The sequence below is a fragment of the Chroicocephalus ridibundus genome, chromosome 11, assembly GCF_963924245.1.
Source record: "Chroicocephalus ridibundus chromosome 11, bChrRid1.1, whole genome shotgun sequence".
Classification (NCBI taxonomy): Eukaryota; Metazoa; Chordata; class Aves; order Charadriiformes; family Laridae; genus Chroicocephalus; species Chroicocephalus ridibundus.
In genome coordinates, this window is record NC_086294.1 from 5,992,644 (window position 1) to 6,006,328 (window position 13,685).

Consider the following 13,685-nt stretch of genomic DNA (forward strand, 5'->3'; position numbering starts at 1 on the left):
ACACATTATCACACCAGTTACTTTGTAATACACAGATATCTCTCCTCCATATATTTGCCAAGTACCTTAATTTCTCAGTTAATCAAGCAACACACATGCTGTATTTGAAGCGTTCTTTAAAAGAAGTAGGGTTAGCAGTGATGCGACATCATTAGCTTTCCAAGGCCCTTGGGGCACCTTCAAGAGCCAAATATGGAGACACGGAATGGAAATTACTTGCTCCGGTAGCACTGGAGTAACAGCTATTCACGGAGTATTTCACAGACATGCAAGGGAACGCTGGATGCCACCCTGCTACGCCTGTGAAAGAGGTGGGGCACAATAATCTGTCCTCAGGACGAGATCAGGAGTCTGATGAGCACATTTCTGAGGCATTTCAAAAAGTTCTCGAACACCAGGCCTTCCCCTTTGAACACTAACAACCCTATCCCTGTGAAAAACAACTGCAAACACATATTGATATTGATAGTGCGCCTAAACCTCACACAAACTAAGAAGGAAGCAAACTATAAGATGTTATGACTGTGCTCAGGAACAGCGGGGAACACAACCAAGTCATTGATTTTAGACAACGTATGTGATACTAGCTGCACAAACTACAGGGGTCCTCCTTAATCAATCTTTTCCCTGTGACAGCTATCCCAAACTCTCAGAAAAACTTAGTAAACACATACTGCCAATCCACAGATGTGTTTTAGATCTCTGTTTAATCCTTAATACTCATGCATCTCCCAATTTAAGTTGTTAAAATTTACAATCGACATTTAAGGAAAGGTTTATTTTAAGACTATATCAAGTGCTACTTATTTTCCTAAAAAAGGCAAACTTCCTTTGGTCAAAGAGTAATTTTATATGCAAGAAAGATGCTATGCACTAGAAGTCAGGCTCAGCCAAGACAGAATATACATTACATGCTGTCAATGAAGATAATCAGTCTTCTGCTGCAGCCCAGTTAATGATAATCAGAAAGCATTGATGATAATTCATCCACTTTTACAGAAAATAAGTCTTTTCTGCCATTTCTGCTTACTACCTTTGACACAAAAAAAGTTGTAGCTATGCAAGCTCATCAGCAATACTTCCACTTGATCACATTTAACTAAGAGATCTAAGAAAGAAAAATGCATATTGATCTATTTGAATCTAGCTTGGACCCATGCTAACTAGCAGGCGCTGTAGATCCATACCGTACATCACAAACACACACTGCGCTTATTTGTAAACAAAGGGAAAATGATACCTTTAGCACAATCTGCTCCATGAAATCCTGGAAAACAGTGGCAAACACCTGATACACACTCGCCATTCCCGTGACAATTACGTGGGCAGTCTTGCACTGAATCTGAAATGTAAGCATCACAGGCACATTAGCTCGTTCCTATTTAGGCTACAAATTCTTTGCTTAATTTTTCTTCATTTTGTTTTGTCTTCAATACTTGGAAGAACAACCCCTAATATTATTAACACCACAAAGTTCAGGTGAAGCAGAAAGGTACCAAGTTTTATGGCAGCATGAGTAAGTGTAGAGTGATACACTGTGATACGCTGAAGTCACATATTAAGACTCTGAGCACCATTAGAACCCAAAGTCTTCTGATAGCGCTCAAGCCCCTGGCTCCAACAGGTAGGCAGGTCTGCCTCTTCAGACATCTACAGCTAGGTCTGAACTCATATTATGTAGCAAACATAATGCTTCGTCAGGAAAATCCACCGTCTCCCTTTTGCAATGAGACTTCGATCTTGCACAACCGCTCTTCCATGTGAAACTCATTATCCTAAGGAGCGTATCTTCTTTTCCTTCTACAGACATTTAAAGCCTCATTAATGAAGCCGACAGAAGTATCTGCTGAGCATTGCTCGGGCAAACATTCTTTACGCTAAAAAAAAAATAATAAAAAAGGTGCAAAAGCAGCTATGCAAGAGGATGAAGAAGAGTCCTGTAAAAACAGAGGACGAGGTTTCACGCCAGAGTTCAAGCGACTGGCTGAAGTGCTGATTACTTCAACAATCTGAGAAGCACACCAGCCTGATGATAACATTGCAGCTGCACCAAAATACTGACTCTCCACAATTTCTGTTATTATTTGGATAATATATACACTACTTTGCATAATAACAACCTAGAAATAAAATTCCGATTTTGAAATTAATTCTTAAAATCACTTTCGTTTGAAAGCTGTTGGATTTCAGCAGAACATATTTTCAGCGCTGAATTATTGGAACAAAAACCTAATCGGAATGTTGTTACTCTTCATTATTATTCCCTGTTGTTGTGGGACCTGTGGGCCCGAACTACTTGGCTCTGTCAGTCCCAGACACCAAACAAATAGCAGCTGTACGACACAGAAAATGAATTTTGGATTTGGAATTAGCAGAACCATACCAGGTATTTTTCTGTCAAATTAAACTGAAAAGGGGAAAGAGATTTAAGCACAACTTCAAATCTAATTTCACAGTCGCAGGACACTAAATAAAAAAACCCAAAAAACTCTAAAGCAAATTTTCAGAGATGTCATTATCATGGCTTCTTGAAATGATTCATGTAAACGACTAAAAGAAAAATTGAAACCTAGTGCCCAAAGATATCAATTTGTCTCATGAAGAACCTTGTCTATAGATTTAATTATTATTTTGCTTCATAGCACACAAAAGCATTTTCTATGTATTCAAAATCATGGTAAATTTAGTATTGTCTGGGAGTTAACATCATTTCTGTTATTCTTTCTTCTCTTCCACATCAGAGAAACTTTCAGCTGTCTCAGATCCTTTGATTATGAAACGTCTGATACTAGGTGTTTGCAGAAGAACCTCTGAACTGGATGAAACACTATACTTTTCTCTACATTTCAGTCCAATTACTATTATTGCACTATCAAGTAGTCTACCTGACTATTAGACCTTTGATACTCTCGAAAGCTGTAGCCTAGACCAGCCAACTCTTTTAAGGACAGCTTATCATATCTGAAGGTTTTCTAAGCACGACAGGCGCATCAGAAGATATAAGCACAAATGCTCTTGTTGTTTTTGGAGAGGCAGAAAAGGCCTTCTACAGGCAAATATGCAAATCTCTCTCTCTCTCTCAACATGCATAGCACCTAGTAACTCTTGCAAAACCACACACAAGAAGAAAAATCATTTTTTCATCTTAATTGAGGTTAACAGAAACACTTATAGTCATACTTAGTGACACAGTATTGGCTATCCTCCTACACCCTTTGGGACTTAAGCCAACAAACTGAATTTTATACTAATGTAAAAGGAAAAAATTAAGTTTCATATCATTAATCAGGCACAACTGGAAAACACCTCCAACTATTTTTCATCAAGCTTAAAGACTCACTTGGACTTTTTGTAGTTTCTCTTTCCCAAAACTAACAGAAGTCACAGATTTATACAACATAGCACCATTTAACACTTCACCTTCCAGGAGAGAATACCACATAGACTATCTCAGAATTTTTTATGCCACTGTGGAAAGATATTCAGCAAAGTTCATTAAGGTGCTTCAAAGTACAACAAATCTTCTAATAAAGCTTGGAGAATTTAGACTCAGTTTGATTTCCCACTAAATGTAACCCTATTCTTCTAACAAAACTGCTGGCTTCTCAGATCATAGAGTAGATGTCCTTCTCCTCTTGATTCCACCATGTTGAAGAGACGACCCACTATCAGGTGAGCAGTACGCTGTAAAACAGCATATGGCTAATTAACGGACTCGATTAATCTCTGGGGTCTCTGCAAACAATATCCTCCTTCGCAGGTATCAGTTTCTTGTGCTGTCTTTCTGCTAAGATTCAACAGCTCTCCTGTTGGATACTATTCCACTGGGGCAGAAAGCAGTTTCTCCAGAGAAGCAAATAAGTATAAAAACGACAGAGATTAAGGAGAGGAATATTAACTGGGGAATGCTTCAACCCTGACTGAACTTATCTGAGTCTCGTTTTCCAGAACTAAACTCAAGATCTACGGGAATGCTAAAATCTTAAAAGAGAAATCAGCAAATTAAAATCAGCACCCCGTTACCAGGCTTTTTAACAGAGTGGCATTGAGAAAAAAACGCACAACTCGGCATAAGGATAAACAGGCCGCATAGCGAAGGCTGCGAGAAAGTATTATGACTGTAAGTAAGGGAAGGTATAAACAGAGAGGAGAAATGCTCAGCTTGTGGAGATACGCACCCAAAATAACCGTACTGAAGGAGACCACTTCTCTGTCCTTGCCGTCGTTGTAAAACGCCAGGTGCCACAAACCCGCGTCCAGGTACTGAACAAACACAGCCTCGTTCTGAACAAGCGTCTGGATACTGCGGCGCTCCCGGGGGGACTCCACCACGCTCCATTTCTCCTTCCCGTCCAAGCGTTCCATGAAATCATACTGCAGGGTAAAAAATAACAAAACAAAACAAACAGGGAAAAAAAGAAAAGAAAAAAAACCAAAACCAAACAAAAACCAACGCAAACAAACAAAACCCCAAACAAACAGACCTGAATACAGAATGGTATTTCACCTCAAAATCTGACACTACGTTTTCTCTTCTACCTTGTCATAAAATGGTATTTCTGGAAGATATGTCAAGGTGAAAGCGATATTTACTAGTTGACCCTGGGAACACACAGAGATTCTGGGACTGTTTCTTAAACAGTGACACAGAATTATCCATCTTTGCTCTGCACAGGTGATCAAAAAATGTACCAAATGGCATTTCTTGACAGGTTGGGTTTTGAGAAAGAAGCTGAAATCAGTGATTTGGCCCATCAAATTTTAGGTTCCTACACGGCCTTCAAAGCTGGGAACCTTCAGGCTATGAGACATCCCCCCTTTTCTAAGGAATCGCCTACAATAAATTCCTGTGGCCAGAGGAACGGAAGTCCCAGATGTAGCTCCAGACACGTAATTGAATGGAAGCCCCCGGAACGGGGAAACAAACAGGAACAGCACAAACAGAAAATGTGTTTGTCTAATATTAGGTAACTCAGCCCCTGATAAAAATACACTGTACAAGTTTTACATCACGGAGTAAGAGTTGCTTACCTGAGTTTGTATGTGGAACGATCAGGGACACAAAAACCAGCGGGAGCATGGAAAGGAATAACACAAATCAAGTGGCTGAAGGAATTGAATTTATATTAAGGAAAACTGAGAATTTCTGGTTGGATGGTTTCCAAGCAAGGTAGACCGTTATTAATCTTTGGAAAAGGGATCAAACAGAGCAAGTGATTATTTAGAGTATAAGAGGGACAGCACCGTTAATGGCACGAAACTAAAAAAAGAAAGAAAGAAATTTAAGATGAATGTCAGATAAGCCTCCCATCTATTAAGCTCAGTAATAGCCTCCCAATGGAGATGCCACCGCACCACACAATTAAACAGGACTGGAAGAAATACTGATTAATCTACAACAGGGAATAACTCTGCATAACAAAGCAGCTGGACTTAGCTATCTTAACAGGCTTTTTTCCTGTCTTTAACGCCTGCGGTTCTGGAGCTCTCAAGCTGATGCTGTGCTCAACTTACTAGCTCTCATAGTCCCTATCTAAGGGAAGCCCTTAAGAAACGACAAAAACAATATATCTAATCTTTTGATAGTTGTATAACAAGTCCCCTATGAAAACACATCTTGTTTTAGAAACATTTATCTACGTAGGAGTAGGTAGAGATAGATAGACATGTCTAAAGAAAGATGCATGTGCTCAATAAAATACAGTAATTCTATGTGCTTGCTTGCCAGTAGTTTCATCGCATTTCCCTCCGTTATCTCTAGCACATAGAGTCTGTGCTTGCGACAGCGCTGAGAAAGCACCTTCACCTGCTTTCGGTTTAAATAGAAAACTGTAATCTTGCATCCTAAAAAGACAAAACAGCCACAGAGGGCTGTCTTGTACACTGCGTTCCCCTCACTGCGGTCTAGTAAATACTACACAACACGCAACAAAATAATGATTCTGCCTTCTAGTAGAAGAGATAGACGGAGGGACTGATTTAACGCTTTAGTGCCATGCTACACATCTATCTAAAACTGGGGTATAAAAACTGACCTTTCCGTTTGAAATTTTGTAACAGTTATATATGAGCAATATAGAGTCCTTGATACGCTTAGCCTTACAACAACCGGGAAAGCATGGAAGTACTATCACCTTCTTGTTACACATGTGGAACTGACAGCAATACGCAGCCACAAAGGAAATCCATGGCAGGGTAGGAATCTGAGCCCAAATCGACTAATGTTGAGAGCTATTGTCACAGTAAGTGCACTATCCATGCTTTCCCATGCCTTTAATCACAGGAAAGACTAGGAGAAGTAGAATAAAAACTTTCACCAAACTGTTAATATCAGCTTGCCATCCACTTGAGCCTTTTTTCACACAGGATTTTTGCAGGAGAAGGTAAATCAGGTGAATCAGTACATTTAAGCCAACACACACCAGAGATTTAGAGAATTCTGGCATATCAGTAACTTTCGGAGTATCAGAGGTGCCAAACTCACATATATATCTACCTCTTAAATCAATGACATTTGGAAATACTGGTAAAACCTATTGTCCAACAGTCAGAGGTTAAGGACAGACTCATCACCTCCTTGGGAAATGTTATTACTCGGGCAACATCTTGGGAAAAAGAAACCTTGCTCTTCAGAACAATCATTCACAAAGGGTCAACTAAGGAAGTAGCAATAAAAGCTGACATTTCTCACTGGCAACATGCTGTTCGTCTCTGCTTGTGCTGGCAGGTTCCTCTGCCTCCCCTCTGTTTGATGCTGATTCTACCTCATATAGTAAAGAAGGCTCAGCAGTTGGCAAGATCGAAGGGGAAGAGCGTTCAGGCTGAAACTGCGTGAAGTAGTTTTAGCTGCAGAATCTCTTTTCACAGTGATGGGGTGTGACCTGGGGAGAGCAGGTACCTTGGCATGACTTTTAACTTCGGTAAAATTAAGACTGGTATTGCCCCTCTTTAATCAAACTATGAAGAACTATTGCACGCTCAGGCAAAAGCAAAATGACTAAACCTCTATAACTTTATGAATGGTGAAGTGCCAGTGCAAACCGATCCAGAATATAACGCTAAATTTTTATCCCTCTTTGGATTCCTCAGGATTGAGGAAAAAAGAAGGAAGATAACGTGTCTGCTGGTGGTTCTCCGGGCATACAAATCTTAATGTGTCAGCAACTACTAGGTATATGTACCCCCAAAATCTAAAATCTGTGTCTGAAGAGTCACCAAGAAGGTACCGCGAATTCACAACCGGATGAGATTTCTTCACGTAGCTGGCTGAAGCATCATTTTGCTTCTTGTGGCCCTGTTGATTTTCTGATTTACCACACTTGCATGATTAATTACTATATAATGTTGTGCTGCAGATACCACTCTTGCTTTAGAGCTACTTATTGATAAATGTGCACAGATTAGAAGACCCATCTAGGAAAAGAATGAAAGTACTTTCATGAGCATTAAGAAGCAAGTGTGGAATTTTTAAGCTAACACACAGCTGCTAAGGAAGAGACAACTCAATCACATGAACTGGGGAATGGATCTGTCAAACCAAACTAAATCTCTGTAGCAATTTGGAAGTTTCACTGACTTTTCTTTTGTTTTAATGACCCGTTATATTTCATGGCTTCATACCAAAAGTCACGCAAAAATGGCAATAACTGCTCAGAAACAAAACGCACCAGAAATCCCAAACGACTACATCTTCAGAGTTCAGTTTTGCAGGAGGGAGCACTTACAATGATTAAAGCTCCGTATAAGCAAGTAACTTGCCAGCCTGCTTCTCTAAACAAATTCCAAATTCACATTCTCAGTGAGTTTGTATACTTTTCCTACACAGCATACCAAAACCTTACTGCATACTTCTATTTACAAACCTAAATCTCATACTAAGTTATTTCAGGGCAATTTGTTTTTATAATTTGTCCTTCAGTACTTTCTATCCTCTGATGCATTTTATTCGTAGGCTAATAATGACTTTTTCCAGTAACCACGAGGAGTCAGAAAAACAGTTTTGGAACTTTATGTACATGGCAGTGACCACAGTGTGCTATGCCATCCATATAGCACAGGCCGGCTGAGCCCAGCTGCGTGCAAGAAGTGACCTGGTTGTGAAAGCACGGCGAAGCAAAGAGAGCTTGCAAGGGTCAGGACTAGAAAACGCAGAGAGCCTGCATAATCTGCGTTTATTTCTTAGATTTGAAATTATTTGCATGCCTCCACAAAATCCCTAGCAGCGTTTGAAATTAGGAATTGAAAGGAAAGATTTCTTGGAGCTCTTGTCTTAACAATGGACTCATATTCACTGCTGGGGGGCAGGGGGCAGAGAAAGAAGGAAAAACCATGTCTGGCGTTGTGGCTACCATTTGCCAAAGCCCTGTAATACCTAAGCAGCCAAGAAAACATATGTCAGGGATGCTTGTTTGCAAAGTGCTTTAAAATTAGTTCTTCATAAAATCCAGTTGATAATTATTCATTAAAACACACCCATGAAACATCTGATACCCACAGCGCCAGCCAACCGATTCATTTCAACATCTGAATGTGACACAACGCAATCAGCACAACGCAGCACAGCGTTCGGCAACAGCAGCACTCTTGCCATCAGATAACTTTAAGGTGGTCAGAGCACCGAAACGTGTTTCAGCACTGGCTAAAAAACAAAGGTAACTCTGAAGGTCCCCAGCTATTCAAGTTGTTTCAAATAAAGCCAACTCCTGTTCTAAATGAAAACAGTTTTCAGTTTGACACGAAAAATTTGTAAGTATAAAACACTCTGCTGGAACTGAAAACAATACAACTCCATGCGCTGCCTTCTACAGACATTACAGTGATGTTTCTATAAGGTTACCTTATTTCATGCATCATTTGGAATGTTCTACCAATGCGTAGTAACATCATAATTGCTGTAATCTCTGTAGAGTCACTTCATGCGTTATTTGACATTTACAGTTCATTTTCTATACATTATCAATTTTATTAATATGACTATCTTCTACTAATTTCCTATTTATCATTCAAGCCTGCAACGCACATTTCATTATTTCTAGGTAGTACTACACAGGTTGGAAGAATTCTGCTTGAAAACAATGCATTGCTGTTTGTAGTCTGCCTGCCACTCAAAACTGCCTTTTTACCTCTGCTCCGGAGCTCCATTCCCTGCGCACACAGCTCGCAAGGCTGCTTCTAGACAAGTTTACAGCTACATCAGTTTGACTGACTAAACCAGGCATTTGGAATATTTGCTAAACAGTAATACTGAGAAGGTTAAATCTCAGCAGGGCTCTCAGACAGGAACTGCATCTTGTTGTCTCAGGTTAATCATGTACCTAATTTGCTGATTATTGACTTGCTCCCACAAAGGATTTTACTTGGCTTGACATATCAGCGCTGATCAGTGATGAACTGTCAAGTGTAGTTGTTCGCTGCTTTACAGCTCATGTCCCTAACCTGCAGAAACAAGGATTTTAAATTTCAATTTTAAAATATCGTCTGGTGTCAACTTCAGACTATTTTCATCAATACAAAACCATTCTGCTCCTTTCTGTCAGAACAACGCTTCTTTTCACTAACTCAGGTCTGTAACAGCTTGCCTTTCTTTTTCTGAAATTATTTCTCTCGGTAGCAGCTTGGCTGGATTTTGATTGCTGGGCAAAAACGCCAATCAATCTTCTGCTGTACCACCCTGTTGACAAGCACCAGGACCCTGCATGAACATGGGAAAGCAATTCTGCAGATTATACCGGTGGACTTCATTAACTACTGTTATGGAAGAGAGTCGGAATTCCTTCCTCCAAAGAGTGGAAAACAGGTTCTCCGAGGAGGAATCCAGCTCAGTAGGAAGCACAGTTGATATTTCTCATTATTTAATTCAACAGAAAGGTCACGGAATTTATATCCTATCCACGTAAGGTGGAGTGAAAGAAAGAAGAGCAACTTCGCCTGATCATAGCCTTCTCAGATAAGAACATCGTAATGAAAGCTAGAACAAGTACGTTTGATCACAGTGCAATAGAAATTAAAGTTCAGCTTGAATGAAAAATTATTTTGTACTACCAGTTCCATCCAACTGGATTTCTCATAAAAGACACAGGCGTACCTCCATCATGTCTTAGTCAGACAATTATAATTAACTTGTATTTATAGCAAACTGCGATGATTGCTTAGGAGCTTTGGTTGCCCTCAGCCATTTGCACTTCAGGATTTATACTTCTGTTTGTTTTCCTCGACTAAATTGCTGTTTTTTTCATGGTGGAATGATAGGGGAAGTGAATGCCAAAATTCTGAATCAAATGAGACATGCTCAATGAATTATGCCATTACCTCACTGCAACAGTTAGAGATCCATAGACATAATTTTGCCCTCAAGACAACATATTGAAACATTACAGCCAAAATCAAAACGTTCTTAAGAAATGCTCCCACCCTGGCACATATTCTCTGTGGCTATCTTCTGTGTTGCATGCATGCGTGGAAATGGCTGAAAAGTAGTCACCAGCCTCTACAATTTCCCCAATTTATCTAGTCTTTGTACGGAACTTCAGGATGCTGTATGCTAACCTCTAGCTATGTGGAAAACTGACCACTCGCCCTCCCCTCCTTGGGATGTGGACTGGTGATCCTTATTTCCTCCCAGACGGATATATCCATTCAATAACTCACAGAACACTTTAAAACAGCATACTACAGGAAGCTGATGGAGTTTATAGTCAAAGCTCCTTGTTCACAAATTCTTAAGACGTAGAGATCATAAATCTCTCTGTAAATCTCTTCTCTCCTCTCCTCCCAACTCTGTTTAAAGATTTTCGTTCTCAATTCACACTACGGGCAAGAATAAACACCAAGGAACAAAAGACAATGCAGAATAATTCCATAAATTTGCCTCACATATGGAAACAGATCCAAAATTCAGTTAATGTTAAGTGTAGTTTTCCCCAGAAAACTAATCGGTTCACTGTGTGTACCATGAGTTTGTGCACGCGCATGGACACAGTTCACTGAGGGCTGATATCTTCTTGCAGGCAATATGAACACACTTTCCCTATATGGCAATATGTAACAACGCAATTATGTTAAAGCCTCTGGGCTTTTAGCTCAGATCATGCATTTTAACCATTTATGGAATTACAGTTTGCTTTGCTAAATGAAAAAAAAACAAAACCCAGTAGCAGCAGTTCTTTGCAAATCAGGGCAAGGCGTCTAGAAACATTAAATGGAGCTTTCCCAAAAGGGATCACGGACTTCTACGTTTGCTTTTTGTGAATCATACACTATATATAAAGCATTTTAAGTTCAGGTGATCATTTCTGAGTGAAGAACTGATTTTTAGCGGCAAGCATACACATGAAAGGAAGGGTCCTTTCCAAAATATTGTTGTTATTTCTACTTCCCTTGCACTCTAAAGAATGGAGGCTGTTTCCTTTTACTATGTGTAACTGCAAATATATTATTTCTCATTACAGTTCTAATCTAAGTAAATGGGAATCTTTCCATTCACATTAATGATTTCTCAATAGAATAAAAAAAATATCTCTGTAACAGAAAATATAGCTATATCTTCTTGCAGCAAAGAAATTAAAACTCCCACTGCACAACCTAGGAGAAAAAGATACTTAAGTTTGGTCTCACTAACTTTAAAACTATCTTTACTTACAGCCTTTAGCTCTGTACTACAGGGTCACTGTAGAAATGTGGTGTTACTGAGTTTTCGTCTTTGAGGCTGCTTCGAAATCAAGAAGAAATGGGTTTCCCACCTGCAAGACTTGCCCCACGTCTGAGTCAGATATTATACCTAAATACTGTCCTTGAGGGAAAAGCAGTAAAATTAAAGCTCTCAAACACATGCCACTGCAGTATGTTCTCTAACACGGCTGGGGAGCAGTGATGCCAAGGTCTGTTGCATGTCCCAGTGATGCCATTCCAACAGCCTGTGGAGATTAAAACTTCTACGAAGATAGAAAATGATATGTTAACACACCTAGCTGTGCACGCATTCCAACCATATACAGTGCTTTGATACTGTTAGTTTGATCATTCATCATTTTTGCAACATCACTTGTGTATAACCGGATAGGTTTATCCCAATTGGTGCCAAGATTTCATCAGAGATTCAAAACCTTGTGTGCCAAACTGCAAGTTATCTTAAAAACCTGAATGGCAAGAACATCATGGATTACTTCTTTTATCTATGTACTGTTGAGGTATGTAATAACCTAGAAATCTTAATATCAGGGTGTTCAGTCAAACATCAGAAATTAAGTAATTACCAGGAATCCTTAACCTTGAGCTCCATAAGCTCCAACATAAATCTAACATAGATGCTCTGAGCTTTTGCACTTTGACATTTAAAGCCAACAAATACATTGATAAAGTACCTGGGCATGTGATGGTGGAAGTCCTCTTCTTATATAAACACCAAAAAGAGCATCCTTCCCTAAGGATATGTTGAACTTCAGGAACTGTGGCTGGCTGACATGAATCTGAGAGCGCCAAAACACTCCAGGGGGCACTTCCTGGGTGACCCTGCGGCCAACTTCTGTTTCTCCGCTGTCTATGCTGCTATTCCTACTGACCCATGGTCCTATAAAATAAAAGCAAATATAGATCAAATGAGATAACCACTTTCAATACAGGTATTTTTATTCATGCAAGATGAACATGTGTGGTAATGCCACCTTTTCAATCAAACTGTAACTTTCCTTTCTTATTCCGATGCAATCTGCCTGCTGTTTCCATCAGTATGGAAGAGCTTGGCCACTATATTTGAAGTAAGGCGGCTGTGAACCTTTTTCTGTGGAGCATCTGCAATATTCTAATCCCTCTAACCCTTTAATTCTGCAATTGCTCTTTACCGATCAAATATAGTAACAGCAGAGAGCCAATTAAGCACAGACGAACCTCCCTGTGCTCTTTTCAGTTGCGTCTCGTACGCAACCAGGGTATAAAAAAAAAAATATATCAGAAAGGTGAACTGAAGGTGTAACTTCAATCTAAATTAACTGATGGCAAATTTTTATTATCGTTGTTTTATACAGTAAGGTAGTCCAATAAACTGCAGGACACAGACAAGAGAGTTGACAGAAGAAATAAAACGCACAGAAAATGACACAGAGAACAGGGTCTGTACTCCAACACGCATCTTCTCCTTCTTGAAAGAAGTTAGTACAACTCAACGTGCTGCCTTTTCAGTTCTCTCTGCCTGAAGCAGGGACTAGCTACAAGTCCTTCTCCCCTGTGCTGTCATTAGTTAAAATCCATCATTTGATGGTTCTTCAGCATGCATTATTGAAGACAAGATAGGAGACCTTTCTGGTTGAGCGCTCTGGCTTCCAGCCCATGAAATAGTCAAGCTTTAAACCACGGTGCAAATCCCTTCTGCTCTCAGCTGAACGGGATGGTTGCGAGGTTACACATATTTTAAACACGGAGTGCGATACGTGAAGAGTTAGCAGTACTTTCAAGCTACAGTATACCGCAAGGTTTGATTTTCTGTTCCATATTCACAAACAACGCGGTGATAAATCCATTTGAAAATTATTACAACAGACACTATAAAGACCAGAAAACCACAGAAAATATCTGTTAACAACCACAGAAATCTAAAGGTACCATTAATATCACCATTAATACACACTAGGTGGTAGTGATATTGCCGATACAACCTGACAGTTTTTGTTAAAAGCTCAATGTTTACTTAATGT

General features: G+C 39.6%; 1 protein-coding gene across 20 annotated transcripts in view; it reads right to left on the minus strand.

Annotated features, from left to right (window-relative positions):
• The window catches only part of TENM2 (teneurin transmembrane protein 2), a 668,147-nt gene that overhangs the window by 108,157 nt on the left and 546,305 nt on the right, over positions 1 to 13,685 (minus strand). For all 20 annotated transcript variants that reach the window (XM_063349520.1, XM_063349519.1, XM_063349517.1 and 17 more), the window contains 3 exons: positions 12,360 to 12,565; positions 4,179 to 4,374; positions 1,241 to 1,342 (listed from right to left, as the gene is read on the minus strand). In XM_063349520.1, coding sequence (XP_063205590.1) covers positions 1,241 to 1,342; positions 4,179 to 4,374; positions 12,360 to 12,565 — 504 coding nt within the window. The remainder of the gene's footprint in view (positions 1 to 1,240; positions 1,343 to 4,178; positions 4,375 to 12,359; positions 12,566 to 13,685) is intronic.